The 25,560-nt window shown below is 41.0% G+C and overlaps 1 protein-coding gene across 2 annotated transcripts; it reads right to left on the bottom strand.

Moving 5' to 3' along the window:
* Positions 1-11: 11 nt before the first annotated feature.
* insyn2ab (inhibitory synaptic factor 2Ab) lies at positions 12-24,631 on the bottom strand. Of its 2 annotated transcripts, none has more exons than XM_070976836.1 (6): positions 24,504-24,631; positions 24,133-24,295; positions 15,973-17,140; positions 12,154-12,225; positions 1,521-1,971; positions 12-1,367 (listed from the first exon to the last, which is right to left on the bottom strand). In XM_070976836.1, exons 3-5 carry the CDS (start codon positions 17,133-17,135, stop codon positions 1,788-1,790), a joined length of 1,419 nt encoding a protein of 472 aa, XP_070832937.1. In that variant the 5' UTR covers positions 17,136-17,140; positions 24,133-24,295; positions 24,504-24,631; the 3' UTR covers positions 12-1,367; positions 1,521-1,787. The 2 variants fall into 2 exon arrangements, with proteins under 2 accessions (XP_070832937.1, XP_070832938.1); XM_070976837.1 differs by having other exon boundaries at positions 46-1,367; positions 24,133-24,254; positions 24,482-24,608.
* Positions 24,632-25,560: the final 929 nt, after the last annotated feature.

The raw sequence follows: 25,560 nt of genomic DNA, 5'->3' as shown, positions 1-25,560 counted from the left end.
TGAATCACCTTCAGTTGAAAATGTTTTAATTGTGATGTAGAAACAGTAGAAAAATGCATAATATTGCACATAATCACTAAATTGCACTTTCTCAAGGTACAGATCTTTGCATGGACATTGGTGACCTGAATTATGTAATCTAGTATGTAGTCTAACGAGGGGGAGGCCAGTATGTGTCTTCCTGACGTTTCTTGGACATTTAACAGTACCAGAATCTACATAAGAGCTGCTGTTATAAAATGACTTGAAGAACTCAGTAAATACCTGCTGTCACAACGTCAGGATCATTGCTACATCATCGTTTTTTGTTTTTTTTTTCTTATGTTTTTATATACTTAACCAAAGCTGGTGGCTACAAGTCTTCTCACCTGTAAAATTGCTACCATCCTCCTTTAGCACTGTATATAGCCCTTCTACTCTTGCAAGTTCAGTGCACAGTTGTTTGTGTGGGTTGGTAGACAGATGTTTGGTGTTCTGTAATTGTCTGTGACAAAAGCTTCATTTTACAAGATGCAGTGGCAAGATGAATCAATGTTTCAACACTGCAAGTGTTACCTAACCGGACATGGAACAAATGGCTTAAGAACAGATCAGGTTCAAGACTTCACATCAGAGCTTTGCTGTGACACAATGAGTGACTGAGAGGCAAGGCAAACTCTTAATGGACTCAAAGAGAAAGGTCAAAATAGCCTTTACTTTTTGTTGGAAAAAAAAAAAAAAAAACACTGTTTAAGTTACCATAGAAAATATTCTGCATTAGAAGTAGTCCAAACATTATATATGTTAAAAAAAAAAAAATCTGACCCAACCAGAAGACTATATTTTCAACAATTATACCTCCTTCAAGGGGAGGGGCCCAAACATATATGTTTTAAAATGTCATTTCACAGTACTTTGCTAAAAAGATGCAGATATTTTAAAATATAGATTCTGAGCATTATGTGTCAGCGTAGCCAACAGAAAAGGACAGGATGGCTGAGGCAAAGTTGGCTGGCTAGTCGGGTGGTGCACAGTGAGCTAAATGGAGAGACAGACAGAAAGACAGAGGGAGATAAAGGGACAGAGTTACAGAGAGAGGGAGGAGACAGGGATTATTAACCGAGGCAAGCAGACGTTCAGTCAGACAGACAAACTGAGCAGGACGTTAACAGATAAGGAGGAAGAGGAGAGAATAGACAGGGTTTATTAGAACAGTGCTGACACGCGGCCATGTACTCGACTGTGATTCAGTCTTTTACGCATGTTCCTCTCAATAGTCAAATGTTTGTGCTTTGCCGGAGGTGGGGCTGCTGTCCATTCAAAGATTATAGCTTCACTCATAAAAGGCCCTCCACATGGTGCCTCCTCTTGTTGCCAAGCAATATGCTCTAAGGGGAAAAAGACCAAAAGTGCATTCCATTGGAGGATGCAATAAAAAGACATAAATATAAAGTGAGAGGTGCAGTTACTCGATATATAAATAACATCCATCTTTATACATCTTAAAAAATACATGTACAAAAATGTATCCCAAAGCTCACCTAGTTTTTGCAGGTGTGTGTGGATCCTCTTCAGCAAACATGCCAGAAAAAGGTTTGACAGAATTTTAAATGTTTTGTGTTTCTGCTGTCCCCCCCGGCTGACTTAATGTGCAGTCTCAACTCAGAGCCCCAAATGAACTGGATTCTGTCGTTATCCATCCTCATATGTTGATCGCTCCCTCTGAATACTCCTTCATCCATTCTGCGAGTAACAGGGGTATTAATGTGCCCAATGAAGAGGCTGTTTCCACAGCCTTCATGTTTTATTCAAAGGAACCAGAGTTTCCAACGAGCATGCTTTTTGGACTCAGTCTTGGACTTGCGTTTCGGGGTGGATGTGAACACTTCATTGGAGTAAGGCAGAGCAGGGCATTGTTGGCTGTCCAGGGGGCAAAGTCTCTTCATCAGCGGCTGCAGCTTGTCCTCCTGCAGCTTGAAGTCCAGCTCGACACTGTAACACAAGTAGAAGAGGTAGAAATTTAGAATTGTTCAGTATCATACTTACAATGATTTGATTGTAGATTGAGGTGCATGAATCTGAAGGTTTTAAACGTTGTCTTTTGGGTGCATTTATGACTCAGTTTTAATGTTTTTTGTAATGTTAGTAATCCACCAATGTCCAGATGGAGGCTGGGAGGGAGGCAAGCAGTTCAAATGCACTGACAGGCACCCTGGCAGCACATATCTCTTCCGGCACATATCCACATTTCAGAGACTCCTCCGAGTAATAGAGTTCCTTTGCATCATCTCTGTATTTTTTTTATGCATGCAGTCAAAGGGCTTTTCCTGCATAGATTATATTTGTATCAAAAACGAGCCAGAATGTGGGTTGCTCCTGACATCAGACTTCCACATCCGCCAGTATAATCCCAGGCTGGTCATCGTCTGATTTTGTTCCGGCACCGTAGTTGAACCCTCTCTCCGATTAAATCTCTCAGGCCTGGGAGAAATGTGGGGCTTAATCCCATCCAAATGAAACCATCGAGAGGCCAAGCAGACCCTGATTAACTGCCTGTATTCAAGCAAGGGATAAATGCATTATTATACACCATCTCCTTTCACTTTATTGCTATTGATTTGTAGTGCTCTGTTAATGTATTTATTCCAGGGGTGTGCAATAAATTTTGAAAGCATCACAGTGGAAATATAAGACAATGAATCATCTGCTATTTGCCTGCCAAAATGACACTCCTCAACAAACCGTACCTGATAATTAAATGTTTTTTGCTTTTTGGTTTGAGGCATTTTTTTCATTCATCCTCTTTTCTTTTTTTTTTAAATCACCAACATTACTGAACGCATTTAAAAAGCGCAGTGAATACTATGACTTACAAAGGTCTTTCCTGTCATTCAAAGTCTAGAGGATTAAAGCTGTAAGGGAGAACTGACGCTGCCAAAAGAGACGACATCTGACATGTCAAGGTCAAACATGTAGCCCTCTCCTTGTCTGCAGGCACACACACAGACTTAAGGTACAAAGCTTGGTCTGATGGGGTAACCGCTTTGATGGGCAGTGTAATTAGTCCGCTGAAGGATATGCTATACTCAAAGTGACATAATGAATCCTGGGAACTGTCCTCACCCTTAAGATAAGTGTCAGTTAAGAACAGAGCTCTATTAAAGCCTTCAGCGGGGAAACCGACAGAGGGCTGCAAAGCAGTTTGTCAGGCTGGGACTTACAATGAATCAATATGTTAGATTAAAAGAAAAGCAAGTCAAAAATGTAGATGGCTCTGGGTTTGCGGCTGTCTGAAACTCACCATCAGTACTGATATAACACGAGATTTTTTAAGCATGTTTTTAAGCAAACAAAACCTCTTTTTGCACAACGCTTTGCTCTTTCTTCATTTTCTTATGTGCATTTCTACTTCAGATGAAAGCTAACATTTGATGTGGCACATACTGCACTGGAGTAAAAGTATCAATACTAAAGGGTAGAAATACTCTGTTGCAAGTAAAAGTTATGCATTTAAAGTTTTACCAAAGTAAAAAGTAAAAATCATCACTTTAATGTGGGAGCTGGTAAAGATGGTTGAACTACCTTATATAGTTTATCTGCTTGGTACCTTGTGAAACTGGGGATCAATAAAGTTTTATCTGAAACTATAATATTACATCATAATTTATTTGTTGATTACATTTTGTATTATAAGTAACTACTAACTACGGTGGTCTATACATTTAGTGGAGTATAGTATAGTATAGTATAGTATAGGTACTGCAAAATTGTACTTGAGTACTGTACTTAAGTAATCGTACATAGTTACTTTCCTCCACTGCACTTCAATTCACACACTCAATCTGTGACAATGAGAAACTCAGATTTAATGACAGACCGAAGTCTTTTATTTCTTGCCGTGATGAACTTGCTTTACAACATCTCTTGTTCATCTCATCCTCATCATTGTTTCATTTCCGCCTGCTTTTATCTCTATTATCTTTTGTTTTATGTGAAAAACGTGTCTTTTTTAACTGCTGTTTACATAATGTTGACTGGACAGAAAGTAGAGCAGCATCACAGCAGCACAGTGCAACACAAAATAGCCTCAGCAATTATTAAGCAATTAATCACTTGGCAGATCACTGCAATTACTGTATGCTGTGGACAAATGCCTCAGTGGGAAGCCAGAGGCAGCACTGTACGATGCGGGTGGCACTGGGGAGCAGGTGCTTCAGCAAACAAAAGCCCTATATCTAAGATCATCTCTGTACACAAACAGATTGAAGCGGCTGGAGACACAGAGGCTTTTCTGGGGCATTCAGCAAAGCAGATTAATCATCTCTTTAGCTATGCAGTGTGAGTAGCTGTAGCTGTGATCAGTGGCGAGCCGTTTGTTTGTCTGCGGTCGTGGTGTGCTGAGCACCGTTCAATGATTGTTGCTCCTGGGAGGGATTTTGCTGCTGTGAGATGTCTTTTTAGCACGGCAAGCTCTATTCATTCCACAGTGTATACCTGCTCGCTACTATTCTATGTTCTTTCTGCTACTGCCACCAAGTCATTTCTCCTCCTGTGATTTCCCCTTTGGCCATTCACAGTTCAAACTCTCCACCTGACAAGATGAGTGGTTGAGGCCCAGTATAGTGTAACATCTTCTGAACTACATGACGGGGCATAGTAGATTAAATCGCCAGAGAGTGACAGGCATTTCCTCCACTGACAGGCAACACTTGAAGCACAAAGTCTCCACAGGTTATGCAAATCAGATGCAGAAATCCTTCCCCTGCCATGTATATCAGGTATAAAAGCCATTGCCGTTGTCTATTACATGGCTTTCTGCTTCACAGACACACAGAGAAAGACCCAATCTCATTAATGAGAACAAAACAGAAAAGGCAATCTTGACAATTGTTCACCAAAACAACCACAGCTCCGCCATCTCAGCGTGGGACACAAGTGCTAATTAGCTCCTTGCGTCTCATCATATTGCATCGCAGTCGCCTTTCCCTGAACTTAACTGTTTTTCAAAGTCATTGTTAGTTCCAGATTGGAAACACTGCATTGTATACTTTGATTCAAATGCTGGTTCTTATTCAACGCAGCATGACAGGAATAAAATCCTTTAATGCTTTGATCTGAGCTTGTTTCTTAAACCTGCTGTACTCTAGGCTGACTCAGTGGTAGGCCACATATAATTTGCAACTGATGCTATTGTAAATCGTGCTTGAAGTACACATGTAGGTAAGTACAGCAAGGAAATATGAAGAGCAGAAAGTGGATACGGAGTCAACTTGGGAAAAACAGACCTTCCTCTTGTGGTATCTAGCCATACAGTTTATTTATCCCAGTACAAGGGAGGGGGATTGAATTTGTTCACAGCACTGAAAAATAAAAAGTAATGTGCCTTTCCTGAAACTGTGTCTCAGTTGAGGCCCATTCCCACCAGAAAATAGCATAGAAAATGCATAGAGTATGTTTTGTGACTCGCAGTTGGAGCACTTCTACTGCTTGTATGGGCAGGAAACGCTCATCAGTAAACTGTACAAAAGACTAAGAGCTGCTTGCTCGTTGCTAAGAAGTTGAAGTTACAAGCCTGTGCACATGAAGTACACGTACGTTGAGAAAGCTAAAAACACATGCAGCTTAGATCGATTCACTTTTAACTCCTGGGTCAGTTACAGCTTAATTCAGCAACTATACTGTCTTATTTTGTTCTTATCAGTAAAAGATAAAGTGTTTTTAATCCTCTGCCGCTCTGATTGTGGATAGCCACATCTTCATGCCAATGGTGACTGAGGCTCATGGGTATTGTAGTATTGACAAGACAAGACATAACAAGAACTGGTGGCTTTAACATAAACCTATTGGATTGTTAGATCTTCCTCGAGAGACCAGTGTTTCTGTGTTAAAGTGGAAACAGAAAAGTTTTCATCTTTTCTCTCCCAGTGTTTCCAGGAGGTATCACTGTTGGTGCCGCTGTTGCAAAGATGACCGGGTAGCTTTCTGCTTTCCTCACGTGTATTTGTTTCCTAATTTCCTTGAAGAGGTCAGCGTCAGGGTGGAGTTGGGAGTAGAAGAAAGCAAAAGAAGAAAAAGTGAGCTCATTCATTTATTTAGTCCTTAATGGAGACAGGAAAGCAGATAGAAACGGTGCCAGCCAGACTGGATCAGCAGTCAGCCGTCATTTTCCCAGAAGATCGTACCCGGTGGCACACAAAATTGCATAGTGAAAGCGAGGCTTATAGGGAACTAATCTAAACACAGATGGTGTCATTATTCTGTGGTCATTGCAAAGTCCAATTTACATTTACTTCATAATGATAGGTTAAAGCAAAAAGCTTGTCCACTGCCGTTTTAAGTAATGTTGAAGCCTTTGTTCAAAGAAAAATGTGAAATGGCAACACAGCATAGGGGAAAAACCAGCATCTCGCTCCAACTGCTCTGACCTCCATTGTGTTCTAATAGTGGAAGAATTCTCAGAGATGCATCTCTCATAATGTTGGTAGATAAAACTATTTGAGTTTAGAAACTTTTTCATGATATGGGTGAAGCAACCCTCTAAGGGATCCTGTCATCTCTTGATACGATGGACAGTATCATCATATATATTCTCTGAATTTATTGTCCATACATTCAGCCTCTCTCAGCCTCCCTCTCTCTTACTTGCCACATGTGTGCCCTATTTGTTGCAGTGATGTATGAGATGCTGCAGTATATCGAGGGTGGGTGGAGACTGTCAGGGGAGAGCTGAAGTCTGGATAAGACCCATAGATTGAGTACCTGAGCTCAGCAGCTGCTAGAGTCCTGAATTTATCGGACATACTGGAGATGCTGGACTGCGCTGAAATTAAAGGCTACATCTCTGGGGCTGCTAATCTTGGCTACAGTTGCAACATGCGGTTGCCGTCTAACTTTGAGGGGTAATTGCTCTTATGGTCCCAACTTGCTTCTCTGGGCTCAATTTGATTTGCCTCACTGTGCTCAAGCCTCCTCCTCATGACACATGGAGTGGTTTGTGCAGCAAAGGGACTACAGCTAGCCTATTGGCAGTTTAACTCACCGGATAGAGTATCATAATAAAAGGGAAACTGGTGATGGGATCACACAGCCGTTTGATTAGTGAGGTAGTTTTTTTTTTTTTTTTTTTCAAATAAACATCATTCAGTCTTAGAAGGTTTGTGCATCTGGCTTTTGCTGAAGAATATTAAACAGTGCTATTCGCAGGATTTAAGATATTTATGACAATTGCTTTGGCAGAGATAGATAGGACCGTGATAGATTACTATCCTGCTTGCCAAATGCAGCTCTGCTCTATTCAAAGAGTGTTAGAAACCAGTTGGGTGAACTGAAATAAACAACTAATGATACAGATCACAGATGAAATGATAATATTCCACTTTATTAGTGCTCTGCAGAGTGCATCCTCACTCTGATTTTATTATCATACCACATGCTTTTTGCTTTAGCGACAAAAGACTGAAGGCACTTTTTTTTGCCATCAGAAGTTGTTCTGAGTTTGTTAATTAAGCCAACTTACTTCAGCGACGTACAGAGTTGGCACACTTTGTCTTCTTAGGATAAGATCAGTGAGTCGAAAAAAGAGAAACTCAGATATACTGTATGCTTTAGGACTTCTCTTGGCTCCTCTATGCTGTGGGCTTCTTACTTAAGTCTCACAAATTAATGTAGGCCTATATTACTTTTACATCTATAATGTTAGATGAAAGTCAAATGTACTCCGTTGTCCCAATTATCTGCAGTAAAGCATAATTAAACAATAGATCCCATCAAATCACATGACGCAGATAGTACCCTTCACTGCTCATACAGTTCTAAATATTCTTACATACCCACTCTGCTTAAACCTCCAGATTGAAAGCCACACTTACTTACAGTAATGACTAAACCCATGAAAACAAATCAATGAAAAGGCCTGTTTGATCAATAGGGACACAAATTCACACACACACACACACACACACACACACACACACACACACACACACACACACACACACACACACACACACACACACACACACACACCGATACAGTGCAGTACACTTGGTGTTACACAAGGGAGCACCTACAGAGCTGTGCACAAATGAAAGACTTTACACAGGATAAAATGGAATTTAAAAAAAAAAAAAAATCCACATCTTGATAAAGTTTCACCCTGGATCCTCTGCTGCATTCATTATTTGTGATCCCTGCATGATTCATGGAAATTACAATCATGCAGACTCATAATTATGTACCTTAAGAAATATCAACTATTTCCTGACAGTGGGAACTGCTGAAATTTGCCTCACTACATTGTTATAAATTATCGTAGGTCTATTGTGGGTCAAATGTTCTAATTTTAAGCTCCACAAAGCCAGGGGATCCTGAATTATTTACCATTCAATATTGTTGCCTGTGATACACTGCACCAGGTCGGCTTTATTAAGTTCATTACCCTGTTGAAGACTTTGGTTACTATGGAAATTGCTTCTCTAACTGGAGGAGGAGGACATGCTCATTACGTTGTCCACAATGCAACCTAATTTTTGCTGTGCCACTTTCTACATGGCTGTTTCCTTTAAGGGCAAGACATGACATTTAAATCAGATTAATTAAACCATGAAACTTAAAAAGGCCTGTGAAGCTACAGTTATCGATACAAGTGTAAACAAAAGTGAATGTTTTTCACTGTTGTACCATGAGAGAAATGGTGACCATGGCGATGTTCATGAGGCGGTAAATGGTCACCACAGGGATTCTGAATTTGTACCTCAAAATCAATGTTTTGTTCTTATATAAAATAATATAATATATAATAATACAATTTTGCACCATTCAACCACTAATTACATAACATTTGTAACAATGATGTGTATAATGGCAGCATGTACTGACAGAAAAGAATGGTGCCCAGGTCTGAACCTTGAGGAACACCACAAGAAACATTCACCCTCATTGAGAGAAAAGTAGTATCTTCTAGACGTAATGACTTAAGAACTGCACCAAGGAGATCACGCCCTCACTGTACTGAATGCAGCAATGAGACCATAATGGATGTTTTTCAGGACGTCGTTTACTACTTTGACTTTTCTACTTGAAAAAAGAGCTGTCTCTGTTATGTCCTCGTCTCTAATTTTCTGGCTCAGTGAAGTCCTTGGAGGCTAAGATGGAAAATAAGTGGGAAATACAGCATTTGGAAAACTGATGCAGGGGGGACCACGACGGCGGAGATAATAATTGTTTTTGATCTGGAAAGCATGATGAGATTTGACCAAGTTGTAGCAAAGAAAAAGGAAGAGGCCGATAATTTGTCCGGGAGAACGGTGCCATTCTTCTCTCATCATCAGCCCTCGCCTTGTTTACTTCAACACCTTAAGGAGTGGTATGAACAGCTGGTTGCAGGGATATTGCAGGTTAAAGGTGAACAACTTCATTCTATTTAAGTGAAGTCCATCTGCTTTAACAACGTCATGGAGTCCCACATGCACAAGCAGAGCCTTCACAGATTGTTAGGCAGGCAAGATTTGAAGAATCTCTTTCGTTAGGTCAGACACCAGGTCATCAGGAAAGCAACAGCCTTGAAATTCTTACTGCTGACACCTGCCAGACTCTCTGATAGCAGAATCAGGCCCAATAATTCGGTGTTGCTGAGACCTGTTTGTTTTGCCTTATCAAGGGGTGTCGAGTCAGTCTTTCACTTCTTGCAGAGGACTGGTTTTGTCTTACTGTTGATAGCTGTTGAACCTTATTCTTTGATGGCAAGTGAGGCTCATTCTGTAGAGGCTTAAATCTGTTTTCCAGTTTTATTGACTACAGTCCACAGCTACTCTTCTGTTTTGCAATGGTGTGGAGGAGTGAGAGTGGCTGCCGCTCTGCAGCACTCTGTCTGTGTTAGCTTGTTTTGGAGAGATATCGATGGAGGAAAGCCTTTTGTTTCTATTTTTTGCTTCTACCTAGACCGACATCAGACCAAAGCTCCTGTTTGTGATGCACCGGCAACAGAACTTGAAACGGTCTTTAGTCTCACTCCTCAGGCAAGTGGCTCATGTCTGGGTCAGCTGTGATCTTCAGCAGGTCTTGATTAGTGTGCTGCCCAGATTGAGGAATGTGTCATCAAATTCTCCAATGAGAGACACATTGTGATGCTAAGTTTGTCCACTTCCACTTTCCATTTCCAACCACAGCACATGATGCAGTGAACACAAAGTCAATGGGCCTCATGCAAGAACATGTTTTGTTAAATCTCTTGTTTTTTTCCTAAGGCTTGCTCCAAGTGTTCCAAGTTTAAGCGATGCATACCACCTGAGTAGCTGCTTGATCATCATTTGATAATTAGCACAGTCAAGGAGCTTTGAGTCCTGCTGTCAGACATCAAAAGGTGAAAAAATAACAAATTTTGCCATGTCAGTAATGGTATTAGGGGACCTAAAAAATGAGAAAATATTACCACAATTGCCATCGCTGTGTCATCTGAGCAGAGTGGCACTGACAGAAATGAAGAGTCGTTTGTCATGAATTTAGATGCCAAGAAAAAGTCTTGCTAGAGCAAAGCATGTCATGATTTAGATGGGAGGCGGTCAAGGGGACTTGACAGATGGACGGGAGAAGACATTTCATTATAGGTGATGTTATACTGTCGAGTGCAGTGGAGGCAGCAACTTTCATAAGACCCTGAGGCGGCTGTTGGGAGTGTGAGAAATTTCCTTTTTTCCATATCACATTAGGTTTTATTATATTGTTTGTTTGATATGTTTAAACTCAAAATTCATTAAAGTCAAACATTTTTTTCCCCCTTGGAGAAAGGCAGACTGTCTGTGCATGACTCATACGTACGACAGGCCCAGACCGCTTTTGTTTGAATTTTGTTCGAGCCCCAGAGAAAGGTCTAAATATGTGAAAATCGGTGAAACGCGACACTTATGTGTGCAACTCCAGATCCTTGCGTGAGGCCCAATGATTTAATGTAGATCCTGCTTTCAGCTTCCACAGTGGTCTTACACCACAATGTGGGTCAGCTTGACATAATGCACTTGTCGAGGGAGAGGAGAGAGGAGGCATCTTGAAACTGTTACATAAAGTGAAAATCCTGAAAAACATGGCTTTTCTCTGCAGTAAAAATATACCCACAGGTATGTCTCTTAATGAATTTAGGAATATTAAAACTGAAAGTCATCCAAAAGGACAGCAGAGGAAGAGTGGCAGGCCGTTATTGTCTTCCTGGCAAAAACATTCTCTAATGTAGTGCAGCTGTTGTGTGAAAAGAGAAGCATAAAGCAGAAGTACTACAGCAGACTCTCACATTCAGAAAGGATAGAAAGTTTCCATCTATAATTTGTGGGATTTTGCTGTTTTTAAAGTTCTTTCCTTCAGGCCCATGTGAAAACCACTGAGAAGTCCCACTGTACAACAGCTGTCTGCTCCCTGTTTTAGACAACAAGGTAACAAGTGGATTGAGCAGCAGAGGCTTTTGGATTGAAATGACAAATGGCACAAGGTTACAGCTTGAGTGGATTTCCCACCTGCTTCTGAGCCAGTTTTTAGCTCATAGTCTATCAGAACACCAAAACCGCATAAAACCGCTGCGTAGAGTTAATCCAGTCCTTGTTTGTAAAACATTTGTGATGTTTTATGGGAAAATTCTAGGTCCTCATATATTCTGTGAAAGGCTAAACTGTATTTCCTATCCAATCCTATTTAATTCACTTCCCACTGCTATGTATGATTACTTATTCATTACAGTGAGACCATACATTCCCAGGAAAACCTTGCAAAGGATACTGGAGGTGTTATTTATTTCATCATGCATTGTAGAAAAACATGCTATGGCACAATGTAATGTATTCAGTGCTGCCAGTTGCTGCATTTTTATTTCTTTGACTTATTCTTTCCACATCCCTGGTAGTTAATAATGATTCTTCTCCCTTGGATTCCATTTACCGTTACACACAAAAGCATTCATGTTCAATTTATTCAACATTTCTATTATTATTATTATTGTTATTTAGCTTTCCTGCCTTAGTCAGATCCCTGTAAATGTAATACCCTCCATATACTTTTACATTTCCCGTGCAGCAAAGCATCACTGCACCAAACACCTCTTGTAAGCATCCCTTTCACACCTAACCGAATTATCACACAGAAAGCAGCATTTAATGCAGCATTAATGACAAGCTGGCAGTAAAAAGGACCCACCTGTAAATGATGCACGCGCTGTTTCGACAAGTATCACAATTTGCTGTGTCTTGTCCTGTTCGGTAGGAGAGCCTGTGAATGGAGAGATGAAAAGATATATATGATCTCCAGTGGCTGGCTTTTGCTTCATATTTCAACACCTGTGGGCACCAGCTATCGGCCAGATTTGTTCAGCTTGGTTTTCACCCCGTGTTGTTTATTCCGAACAGTTGAAAATGCAGCCGGAGTTCGCTCAGATTCGGTTAATAAAGTGTGTAGACTTGCAGATTTTACATAACAGGATTACCTTGCTTTGCCATGACATAGTTTTAAGATATGTTCTGTGTCTCTACTCTATAGGCAATAAGAAGTAAGTAGCAACTAATGCCGCATGAATCACGCACAATGAAAAATCAATGCCTTTACATGCTGCGCTTTACTGTACATCTTTTTTTATTTCTCATCCAGCAGAGTTTTCTGCAGACACAATGAGCATCACGGATTCAAAAAAGCAATCAAGAAGACAAATTGTATCTGCTCTGTTTATGGCATAGGTACACAGCCTCAAGGGTCTGTTGTCTTTATTGTATAAGAGCTGTCATTTTTTAACTCGAAAGACCTTCACAAAGGACCAATTTAAATCATCTTTTCTGGGTTGACAGAGGCTTACATGTACCTTTGTCAAAGAGGACAAATGTCAAAATATATAATAGCTTTTATGGGTTGTAACATTCCCTGTCTCGTATGTTTTGTATGTTTCCTCATTTTGTTTACATAAGCACACAGGTATGCTTGTTGTTACTCGTGCTATATGTTGCTGCATTCAGTGGCAGGCTGCAGGGGTATGGGGATGATGGGAGGGGCTGTGTTAGAGCTGTACATGTAATTGCTTGCTGTCATGGTAGCCGTTCGCCCTGTTGGATGACATGTGGAGGGGTTGGACCTCAACTGTTCACCATGACATGAGAGGTGACCTCATTGGGGGAGACAGAACAGCCTCTGTGCGGATCGAAAATGCTGATGGGAGCTCAAGGTCAGCAAGTTCATCCATCCTGCCCTGTTCTCAAATGAAGTCTCTTTGAACAGCTGTGCGCAAGGACGGTAACTCACTACACAAGTGCTGTGCTGCTGCCTGGATTTTCATGTACATCCTTGTCATTTAAAGAGCTTCGCTCTAATAATCAAAGCGTATTAACCTAAATTCATAATCACTGCATGTACTCAGCTCAAAAAAAAAGCTTCTTTCTTCTCCCATTCAGGGTAAAATGTTCATGACCTAATATATATATATCTATATCTATCTATATGGATATAGATATAGTGGCACCGTATTAAAACACAGATTGTCACAGAGAATGATGTCATAGATGCTTCATGTCGGGGGAAAAACTGCACCTCTGCAAGCCGTTCTCTAAGCTAACTGTTTGTTGGAACAGATTCACTGCTGTGTTGTTTGCCCACGTCAGCTGTCCTGGGATATGTCCTGCCCTCGTCATTCCCGTTTCACTGTACACACCCCCTGCCTACGTGCCTGCTGCTCTGCCTGAACACTGCGTAGTATTTTGTGTTTTATTGATAACCTGTGAACAAAAGCTACAATCAGTTCAGGCCACATTATCTGACTGTATGTGTGGTAAATACTGGATATCATCCTTTGTAATGCACATGTTGTGTATATAGTCTATAAACACATACTTGTATATAACTGTGTATGTATAACAGTATTATGGCAATTTTACCAGCACTATGGACTGTTGTCATATATGAGGTCATGCAAAAGACTAATTTCCAGTATGATGCATAAAAGCAGGTCAGGGTTTTAAGATATATTCAGTTATGCCATAATTGAGTAAGAAACTTCAACAATTATAATATCTTAACTCACTACAAGGAATGAGATTCATCAGTGCCTAACATGCCACGCATTGTTTTTAGTTCCTTCTGCAGGACGTCATTGATCCAAAATGAAGTAACCTCAGAAGAGGATGTGAAACAGATGACAAGCACATGCATTGTTTTGAGTTCCTGCTGGACTTTTGCAGAAAATATTTGTCATGTGTGTCACTGACTCATACAACACATGGGGGACAGCAAAAAAACAAAAAACAGAAAATGCAGACGTGTGGTATTTTGCCACGATGTTATTCTAATGTAAACAGTGACATGGAGACAACTCCTATGAATAAACTGCCTCCCTGCAAACACTGTGCCTGCAGCCTTGTGGACAAAGAGATTACGTTATCCTTTTGCCACTGCATGTACGCTCATAGCAGTTGCCTAAAAGTCTCCGGACATCATGCGTTTATTCTCACTGAGAACGGGCTTTTAGTTGCTTTGCAGTTTGTCTCAAGGTGTAGCTTTAAAAAGGCTATCTGACTGTCCAGCAATGCAAAAAAAGGCAGTATTTTTGAACATACTATGGAAGGCTTTTCATCCTGTAACTGCACCTCTCTAATAATGCTGATGGAACACAACACAGTGGAGTTTTGTGGAGATGAAAGGCAAAGTGTTATGAGGCTGCACTAATTGGGCCTTTAAAACCAAGTTCCACAGAGCCACACTAGGGTGCCTTGTTCTCCAGTGAATATGGATAAGGCTTAAATACAATTTGCTTTGTGTTGCTATGGGTTTTAGAGATGGAGTACGTTGATTCTTGCAATTACACTGCTGTAAGAGTCAGGCTGTGGACATGGCTGCAGGACTTCATGGAGCTTGTTAATACGTTTTCTCCTTTACAGGTACGTCTCTAATGGAATATGACGCATAAAGAATCACTGGAGGCACATTTGCTCTTGCATTAAAATCACACAGAAGAAGAGTACTTACATGTATTGTGCTGTGTTTCTGAAATGGCCCATTAGACCTTTATAGTTGAATATCATATGACATATGACCACAATTAGGTTAGCATCTTTCACTTGTTTGTACAGATTTCATGGTTCCCAGAGGATGAAGCCTACTAACTTTTGTGATCCCCTGATGTGTCATGTAGCTCCACCGTGAGGTTCTTTTTTGGGGGTTTTATTGAAATATCTACACAACCATTGGATGGATTGCTGGTACAAACATTCATGGTAAACAGAGGATGAATGAAATGCTTGCATGCTGATGTGAGCATTTAGTTAACTTCATACTCACTGGCCTGGACTTAGCCTTGTTAGGGGATAATTCCTGTCTTTTGTAACTAGGGTCTTATTTTTGTACTTTGAACTTCAGCAAGCTAATACAGTGATACAGGAATACAGTGATATGGCTTAAAACAAATTTGATAAAGGCAAGAAACACAAGCATTCAGGCAATCAAACAGGTTTTAAACAAACCTTCAGGTTATAGCCAAACTTGTCTGGAAGAGAAAATAAGACTAAAATTATTACTAAAAACTGCTCAAACATCTTAAACATCCAGTTCACAGAACAACTTCCTGGTTCAGATTTTACCTACTATACTGTATTTATGCAGTGTTTTCCTGTGAGACGAAGGATTGCCAACATTTCTGTGTCTGTCTCTTTGTTGTAATTCCAAATAAAGCAGTTAAAAAATTTTGGCTAAACAGTTATCTTGTTTACAACCACTTCAGCTGCTTTCTGCTTGTATTTCTTGGCATCGAGTTCTGCTGTACTGATGTTACTGTGCTGCCAGATCTTAGCAATTACCTTGGTGACAATATTATCAAAACCGATAGAAATGATAGCCAGAGCTATGAAAATAAGAACCAAGTTTAATAAACTGGAATTACCCTTTATCATAGCCTTTTCCTGACAGCACAGTGTGAAATGTGCATGCATGCTCAGTGTATAATGTATGTTTGGTTTCATGCACAGTAAAGCTTACTCTACTCACCCCTCTCTCTGTGCTTCACCTTTCTCCAGCTCCTGAATAACTCCAAGTAGGACCTTGATGGTCTCCTGGCTCGAGCTGATGAGGCTCTCCATGGCCTGCAGCTGTGCTTTGATATCCTTGTCTCCAGATAAGGGCATTATCTGCTGGCTGCTCCCCATGCCTGGGGCTCTTGTGTCTCGTGGAGGAAAGCCCTCATCCCCCCCAACTGTTTGCTGGAGTTTAGAGGAGGCTGACACATGCCTTGTCCGACACTGCCCTTGTGACTGTACAGAACATTTGGCACTATGGGGAAGTGTTTGTGACTGCTGTTCGTTTAGCTGCGTACCCTTTTTCCGTTTACAGCTCACAGACGGGCTTCCTAAAGACTCCACCTGTGTCAAAGAGTTCCACGCAACAGGGCCACTGCCCTTTGACTTGTCCTGTGAAAACTCTGAGTTAGCCAGCTGGCGCTTTGAGGAAGCGCCGGCATCCATGTCTTCTTTGGGTAATCCTTTGTGTTTGGTCCTTGTTGCACAAACCTGGTATTCTTGTTCTCTTTTGGAAGGAGAGCTGCGCTGATGGCACTCCTCTGAGAAATGTGAAGAGTCTGGACAAGAGGGTCCATCCACGCAATTGGCACTGGAAAGCAAATCCTCTGTATCACTGCTGTCATCAGTGTGGTGAAGCAATGCTTTTGTCTGGCCCACAATCTTACCCTTGTACTTAGAGGACTCCCCGATAGATTGTCCATCCTCTCCTGCCTTTATATCACTCAAAAAACCATTGTTTTGTCCTCTGTAATCTTCCACCAAAGCAGTGTGTTTAAACGTATGTCCTTTTTTCCTCTCGAAAGGGAAAGTCTTGTATCGCTTAGTGAGGTCGGGCGAGGTCTGGACACCAGTGCTCTTAGTCACATTTGGAATTGAGCGTCTGGCAGGCATGGTCATGTATTTTCTGTGTGTCACTTTGCAAGAAATGGATCTGGAGCGTCTTCCTCGATGCTCATTCTGAGCTTCACAGATATCCTTAAAACGCACCTGTAAGGCCTTGTTTCTCTTCTTCACCTGCTGCTTGCCTGATTCTGTTCCAGACTGTGCATCAAGGCTGTGTGATGGGCCTGTCTCTGAATCTGATTCATCTGAATTTGAGAGAACAACGCATTTGGTGTCCTCTTTGCTCACCATATTTCCTGAAAAAGGTAAGAGAGAAAAAAAAAATCTCTGTGTTAATATGTTATCTAGTGGGAAGGAATCACTCCAGTGCAACACAGCAGCAGATAACCTGGTTCTTTTCTCCGTCTGAGACCATAACTTTACATTTTGATAACACATCATGTGCCTCTATCAAAGGCACAATCTGTCATCCAAAATCCAAAATTGAAAGCACAGTATTTATCAATACACATGGAGAAATGTGCCAAAAGTAAAACATTGAAAGCATGACAAGGATAAATAAGGAAAAATACTCATGGCTCATCTACAAGTCAAACTCTCCAATAATGCATGTGAACATGTGTGTCAACACTTGTATCTAGTCAAACAAATTATTGATTTGGGTGTTTTTCCCCTTTCTCTATTCCCATTTCCCTTCAGTTTGGCATGGCAGGTTGCTCTAAATACGACGAAACCCATGACCATCATCCTCTCGCAGTCAGAGTAAGAGCAGCGAATTTAAAACTGTTCATCATTGCAGTTGCGTACGACACACCATAGTCGCCGAATTTAGCTAAAACTGACCTAGAATCAGAACCTGAATTCATTTAAACAATCTTTACCCGAGTTTTAAGCACTGTGATTGGATGCCTCCCATGAAAATATAACTAGGTAATTTCTCACCTTACATTTTTCTCAACACAAACTTGTACCTTTGAGGGGTTTTTTTTCTACAGAACCAGATGTCAGCACAGTTTTTATTTTTCGCAGTGATGATTCTACCTGGAGTGTTTCATGTCAGTTCAAGCTTGAAAGGTGCTCCAACCGTGACTCACCCAACATTATCTTTGGAGAAAATAAATGGAACATCCTTACTTCCAGAGCCAGGTGAGCCTGAAACAGCTCCTCCCACGTTGCAACTCTACATCCTGGCCGCTTTTATGTGCTACTAGCACTTCTGCTGTGCAGCTCATTGCCAACAATCTGCCAAAACTTGCAATAGTAATTGTGTTTGCGCTGCACTACTTGCTGCTGCTTTCACCATTCAGAAACTGTTCATTGACTGTTCCTTATATCATTTGTCAGCCTCAAATACACACCTCAAGCTAGACGCACAGTCTTGTTTGTAACTTAAATGCCAGATCACTGCTTTACCTCATCAGGCTAAGTAATTGCTACTGATGCTAAGGTGATTTAATGTCATTCCTCTGTTCAAGAGATGTTTGTATGCTTGACAGTATCATTAAACTATAGTATTGCCAAAGCTCTTATCGCTGTCCCTGAGATGTGCTTGTGAACGATGACTTTGAGTAGAGGATTTAATTCATCTTTTGGCTTTTGTTTTACAAATACATTATGATGCATTTATTGCAGTTATTGATTTATGTAGTGGTGAAAGAACTGTAATCATGTTTCAGCCTTTTGGGCTAAATTAGTTTTGTAGCTTATTTCCCCTTAGCTGATGTCATTTTTGGGGTTTCCTATTGAATCGCTGCAAACTTGGGTCTCTCTCAGAGGGTAATAGTGGGCATTAGCTTCAGTAATTTAAACACAACTGCTGCCTTGCACACAGCCCATTCACTTGGCTTAATGGGAAAGTCTCTTTTGACGCTCATAGGCGGGTCACATTTACATTTTGTCCACACAGATCATATCCAGCTATACATTAGGGAAGCATTTCAACTCAAACAAATGGGTTTATGTGACAGCTCGGTTTACTGCTCTTCATATCATAATTACATCTGAACTGCTGAGCACCTGTTCTCTGCTCTGCACTGAGCCACTCATTGCCAGCCTTAAGCTTGCTGTATGTCCACCCACTTACAGTCATTTCATTATCAATGCTACATAAGATTTCCTTGGATATATTTTTGTAAGTTTCTGTGTTTTTTTTCTTTTTTTTGGTATTTCTGTTTTATTTGCAATTGTGACAGCAGGAGACAGTCAGGAAAGACAAGGAGAAGGAGAGAGAATGACATGCAGCAAATGTCCTCGGGCTGAAATCGAACCCAGGCCGCTGCAACAACGACCCATCCTCGATGCATGGTTGGAGCTACCAGGGCGCCCCCGCATTTACATTTCTTGACAGTATTTTCCCCACAATGGTTGGAGTTGTTTTCTTAAGGAATAGCTGTGGGGCAGTGCTTTGCCCACTAGTGGAAAGTGTTTACAACATAATGTATTCCCCTGGTTGTCTGACGTCCCTAGTGAAGGAAATGACCACACAGCAGCTGTGGCTCACACATACCAGACTCTGCATAATAGCTGGTGTTGAGTTCCTCCACCCGTATCCACCTGTAGGCTCTGAGTCCCTTGAGGGAAATTTATTATCATCACTCTCCAATCTCTGCTGTGCCGAGTGGAGTGACGAGGTCAGAGCCTGAACACCAAATATAAACTTTGTACGTACCCGAACCATAAATCTGTTCCACGTGAGTTGGCTGACTGAACTGACCTAAAAGTTTCAATATTTACAGATTACTTTACTTTACAACTTTATATTAAGTGCTGCAAATAGTTTGAAAAACAAACAGCTCATGACGACTTTGCAAGTCAACCATAAGTAATCGAATACGTCTTTGCCTGACTTGAAATCACTTGAACATATTTGGAAATGAAACAGTTTTCACTTTAGAGTAGGAGTGTTAAAGTCTCCAAAAAGTGTTAAGTCTTATTTTCTAACAACTGTTTTCGCATAATGTTTGTAATAAATCGTCTTGTACCACAGTTTAATGATAGAAATTAAAGAATTGCTTTGAGGCATTCAAACCATAGTTGTTTATCATTAAGTACATCATTCATAGATCCTCAATAATTTTTGTTCTTGCAAATACAGCTCTATGATGAGCAATTAACGATATGCTTCATTTACAAGATGTATCTAATTTAAATATTGTCAGACTAATGATGCACCAATCAATAACATATATTTCTGATGTGATTAATAACAACTTTTCTATGTCTAATCCATCATTATCAAATAGTTTAAAGCACTTTTAATGTCATTATTAGGAAGTCTTTTTCCACGGTCCTAGCTTGATTTATATTGGTTATATAATAAATCACAACCTGCTTTGATTACACAAAAGAGCTGGGAATTACTTTCGTGGTTCAACAAAGTACTGTTTGTGTATTGACACTCACCATGCAGATTTTCAAATTAAGGTCTATACGATCAAATGAGAAATATTGCATTTTCTGTCTCATCAGTGATGAAACACATTTCATGACTAGAGCATGAAATATATCAAGCCACACAAGGAAATGAAATGATGTCTGATATGGTTGAAAGGAAACATCAGAAAGAGCTGGTTAATCATTTTCATATGACAAGACACCACGCGATAAATAAACTCCAATGAATCATTTATTACCACACAAAAGCAAGCTATTCACGGTGCCGCAGCCTCTCTGAAAGTAATCATGTTTTATCATTTGGAGACATTGCAAATCCATCAATGTGATTGTTCTGCTGGGGAAATTTGTACTGAACAGACATTTCCTTACTGTCAGGTTCACTACTCCCATGAAATCTGTAAAAGGAAATGCAGAGTAGATTAGATTAATGTTAACTTCTGATCTGCAGTTGATCTTCATCTGCAGCGCATGTAGAGCTCCGGTGACGTAATGAGTAACTCAGTGTAATATGTAACGAATAAACTCTTTTTAATGATGCCAAAACAGTCATGTGGTCACGACTTGTATGTATATATGTTTAAGTGCGTGTCTCTGTGTGTGCATTTGTGTGTGTATTAATGTGTGAGGGCCCTGCAGACGCCTGATAATAAAAAGCATAATGTTATATATCTTGGGAGTCCTGCCATGTATTTCACCTTGCAGACTGTCTACTGTAACCTCAGCTCAAACTGTTGATGAAATGGCACATATTTAGAGGCTGTGTTTCATCTTGCTTCCTATTAAAGCTGGAAAAATAAAACTTCATGCCAACAGCTTCCAGTGTCACTTCAGTCACCGTGATGCATTCAGTGCCAGATGAGAAAAAAACAAAAGAAACCCCCCCCCCCAAAAAAACGCACAAAAAACAAGCAACTCAATCTCATTATACAGAAACAATATGGTGTGCTGTGTCATGAATTCACACGCAGTTGTTTTGGAATTTGGAACAGCTGAATTTTATTGGGCGCTGATATTTGTTCTGAAACAGAGCTTAGTATGCACTTTGATTTTAGCGTAAGTTGTTTGTCAGAAGCGGTTCCACAGATAAAAAGAATTTGTTCAAGGCTTATTCACACGGGATCGTACTATTTCACAGTCAGACATACCAATCTTACACCACTGAAAAGGTAATCACATCTGCAGGAAGTCTCCTCTAAGCGCATACAATTTCTTATGCAGTCATGTAAGGCATGTAAAGCAGCTAAATGGTAATTCACACAAAGGGAATCAAGGAAAGCTCTTCACTGACTTATTATTGTTGGAAGTCAGCTACACAGAGAGCGAGAGCGAGACGAAAGACGGGTCGACAGAGAGGCGATGTGACACATGGATGTATTCAGATGGTTGAGCGTGAATCTCCTTTGCCTCTGTGTCTTCTTTCTCCTCCTCCTCTTCTCAAAGCAAGCTATATCTCTGCTAATGACCTGAGGTCCTTCCCTGATTTGGCCTCAGCTATCCAAAGGATTATGAATAATGCATTGACTCTAAAATTGCAAAAGTAATCCTCTGAAATCTCCTTATGCACCCTGGCAGACCACGTTGTCTGTTCCAATTGCCCTTCAGTTCTTCATGCTAAAATGCTCCATGTATGAGAAAAAAAAAAAGAAAAGAAACACCTTCAGCTACAGTATCATGATTGATTTATTACGACCACAATGTTATAGAAATGTGGTTGTTTGTAAAGAATGTTAATGGGGGTGTTGGATCCATTTTCCATACTATATCAGGTCTACAACACTGCTGACTCATGATTTATGCCCCATTGCGAAGCAGAGAGAAGGAGATGGCTTTGCTTAGATCGCCTTACATCCTTGCCAGCCCGTGTCAACTCAATAATTACTGAAGTGCATCTGTATATTTACATAGGATAACACTGTCTAGCCACTCTCATTAATGGTTCAGTGATGTTATAGTGACCTCCCACTCCTCGAACATAGCAATCTACACTGCACCACCAATACAAACTGGCAGCATCATAAACATGGGAGTTAATTGTTTCTGTAATAAGTGCTGAAACAAAGGTGTTTTGCAAAGTAAACGCTTCATTCTTTCTAACATAAGCTGATGCTGCGCTCATCACCCACTTGCATTCTACTGTATGCATTGTCCTTGTGCTTTGCATTCATTATATATGATGATTTTTTCCCCCCTCATTATTAGCAAGCGACATTGCACCAGCTATGCTTTCATAAGCACAATGTAAAGGAGGTATCACTGCCTTTGTCTAATCCATAAGGTGAAGTGTGTGTGTGTGTGTGTGTGTGTGTGTATGTGTGTGTGTGTGTGTGTGTGTGTGTGTGTGTGTGTGTGTGTGTGTGTGTGTGTGTGTGTGGCCTTATGCATTCCAACAGTACAGTACAATTGTAAAGTATAGGTTCGGCCCCTACACATTCTACATTGCAGTAATCTTTCTCTCAGCACACAATCAAGCTCTTCTTCCCACAACACTGAAAGTGCCTTTGGTCCAAGATTTTTATATTCTCTTTTGTTCAGTTCTTGAAAACAATGCCAGACAGTTTTGAGAGCTTCACAATCATGCACACACTCATACACACACCATCCTGCTCCAGCTGTCGTCCAGAGCTATCTGTATCTACCCGGGCTACTGGCTACACCTGTGAAAGTTTGCTTTATGACATTGGCTTAAAAGATTTATCACTGAGCAGCACTTTCTGCTATGTGGAATAGTTGGGGGTTTTAAAAAGCTCCCATCCCTGTATCTCCTGGATGAGAGCGCTGGCTGTGAAATGGATCCTTGGGAAGAGCACGTTTGGAGAGGCTGATATGCAGAAGGGCATTTTGCTTTTTTTGTGATCACACAGTCTCCTTCTAGCTAGGGTCTCTTTTTGCATAAAATAATGGAGAAGACAGTATCAGGCTTTAACACGTAAGAGCTTGCATCCATCCTGGATAATCCTGATGAGTTCATTGATTAATAAGGGGCTGGGCTACGGTACATGTGTACTCAGGTTGAACTGATGATTAACTCGGGTGTAATAGAGATAATTTATAAGTGAAAAAGATGCTGAGATAGACAAGCTACAGTGTGTTTGGCACCTCACAGCTGTACCCTGTCTGTGTTTCCTGTAAATTCAGGTAGTCAAAGAATGACGTGTAGAAAATAGAGGGACAGAGACAGAGGTGGGGGGAGAGGCAATGGCTGAGAGCAAATACAAGTGCAGCTGTGTATGTGATGCAGTCCCCTGGAGCTTCCCAGATCACACATGTCATTAGTCATGATAAGTCTGAATCCACCTTTCATCAAATTCTGCCTTGAGGAGCACATCACTCATCGCATGTGAATTTGTTATATAGTCTACGCCACTTAATAAGATGTTTTTTCCAATAAACGATGATCATTCCGACAGTCTATTGCAGTACATTATAAAATAGTCTATTAGTGAGGGTTCATCAATATTCTTTACTATTAAGCCCAGACAATTCACAAGTACAGCAATCTCGATAATCAGCCTCTGCCTCATCAGATAAATACTGCATATCTGTCAAAGGCTGCAAAGACACGCATTATGATATAAAGTCGAGTTACATCAGCATTCATCTTCATTTTCAGTTGAAGTGAAGGAAAACCTTTGACGTGTTCTCCTTATTAGTCATTAAACCTTTCAGTGCCTGGATGCAGAAATGCCCCCTCCCTAATTTATCCATAGCTAATGCATGCAGGGATCATACACATGCACGCATCACTGACCAAAGACTTTTAACACAAATCATGCAAGCTTCTCATACTCACTTTGATTCGAGTGAGGCTTTAAAATGCACACAGCATGAATCCCGCACTCTTTTTTTGCAATACCTGTAAATATGTGGGCAACTCCAAAAAAGGAACTCTTACCTTGAGAAACAGATCAGAGGTGCAAAGGATGAGAAAGCACAGATTCCTTGTAGAGCCAGTGTTCATCCATGTATTCAGTGGGTGCCAGGGCACCGTCCAGCCACTGGAGCAGCTCTCGCAGGCTGCGGGAGGACAGAGAGAGAGGCAGCCGGTGCAGTGACAGCTGGAGTAGTTGTGACACATCCGGTAAAGATTCAGGTTAGCGGGATGGGAGAGGGGAAAAAGCAGAGAGACATTGCCTCAAAACCTCATCAGGTCCTCACTGATATCCCCCTTCTGCCTTTTACCCTGCTCTCTCCCCCTCTTCTCCCTTATACACCTCATTCAAGCATCACTGACAGACACTCACTTGCTCTTGTCCCTGCACTCACCGGGAATAGGCACTCACACACACAGCGGAGATCTCCATCTCGCGGTGCTGCTGCTGTTGCTGCAATCCCTGTACATTCGTGATTGAGTGTATGTGTGTATGTGTGTGTAAGAAAGGCAGGGAGAGGGTGGGCTGGTGGGTGGATGGGTGGGTGGATATGGCAAAGGGAGGAAGGAGGAGGAGAAGGAGGAGGAGTGAGGGGTAGTACGCAAGCTGCTGAGGAAAGTCCAGAGTGGCTGAGCTGCATCATCCGCGAAGACCCCCTTAACTTGTCCTCCACAGGCTGGCTCTGTTGACACTGAGCTGTTATATAATCTGAGGGGCTGTGGGAGATAGAGAGGGGGAGCTGTGAAATAATAATGCATTGTGCTTTTAATTGGATGTCTCCTGCCCCCCCGTTACTTTCATACATCTTACACATTGTTTATGAGAGGTGGTGAAAAGGGCTGAATCAAGCAAACGAAAGGAGAAGTGGCTCCGTAGCTGCACAAAGGGGGGGACAGAGGAGACGAAGAGCCAACAGGGCAGCAGTGTTAATGAGAATCTGAGACGAGAGAGAAAATGAAATGACGAGAGGGAGTAATAGAGACAGCGAGACAGAGAGAGAGAGGCGCAGAGAGGAATGTATTTCACCAAGAGATGGGCAATATCGATTTTGCAGATGTCTTAAATTTCTTAGATTTCTGTGAATTTCTTAGAGGTTCATGGTTTAATGATTTATAGAGTCCTGTTATTAGAGGGAATGGACACAATAATGTGAACATGTGTTCTGTGTAATGCAAGCCAAAGTCTGAAATAAATACTATAGGAGGGGAGGACAGCCTGTAACACGAGGAGTCACACTCTGTTACAAATAAACATACAAACAAATTCCCATCTTTTGGCAATATGATCACCATTCTTTAATTTGGTCTTTGTTCCTCTAAGAATAGTTTTTTCCAGTCATTAATTTATTTTTGCACTACTTTTCAGTCCTGCAGTTTGCTTTATTTAAAGCTCCTGTGTGTAGAATTTATAATTTTCTGTCTTTGCACCTCCTAGTGGTCGTACTCAGAAAG

This window comes from Chaetodon trifascialis, chromosome 13 (genome assembly GCF_039877785.1).
Source record: "Chaetodon trifascialis isolate fChaTrf1 chromosome 13, fChaTrf1.hap1, whole genome shotgun sequence".
NCBI lineage: Eukaryota > Metazoa > Chordata > Actinopteri > Chaetodontiformes > Chaetodontidae > Chaetodon > Chaetodon trifascialis.
Note: the sequence above shows the minus strand (reverse complement) of the source record. Positions and strands in the feature narration are given on the sequence as shown.

Bases quoted from the DNA above. Each gene is read 5' to 3' on its own strand.
- insyn2ab (XM_070976836.1), bottom strand. From the start codon at position 17,135: ATGGTGAGCAAAGAGGACACCAAATGCGTTGTTCTCTCAAATTCAGAT. The intron at 12,226-15,972 runs GTGAGTAGAGTA...CTCCATTCACAG, and splicing joins GGTGAAGCACAGAGAGAGGG to GCTCTCCTACCGAACAGGAC. The intron at 1,972-12,153 runs GTGGGTCCTTTT...CTTGTGTTACAG, and splicing joins AGCGCGTGCATCATTTACAG to TGTCGAGCTGGACTTCAAGC.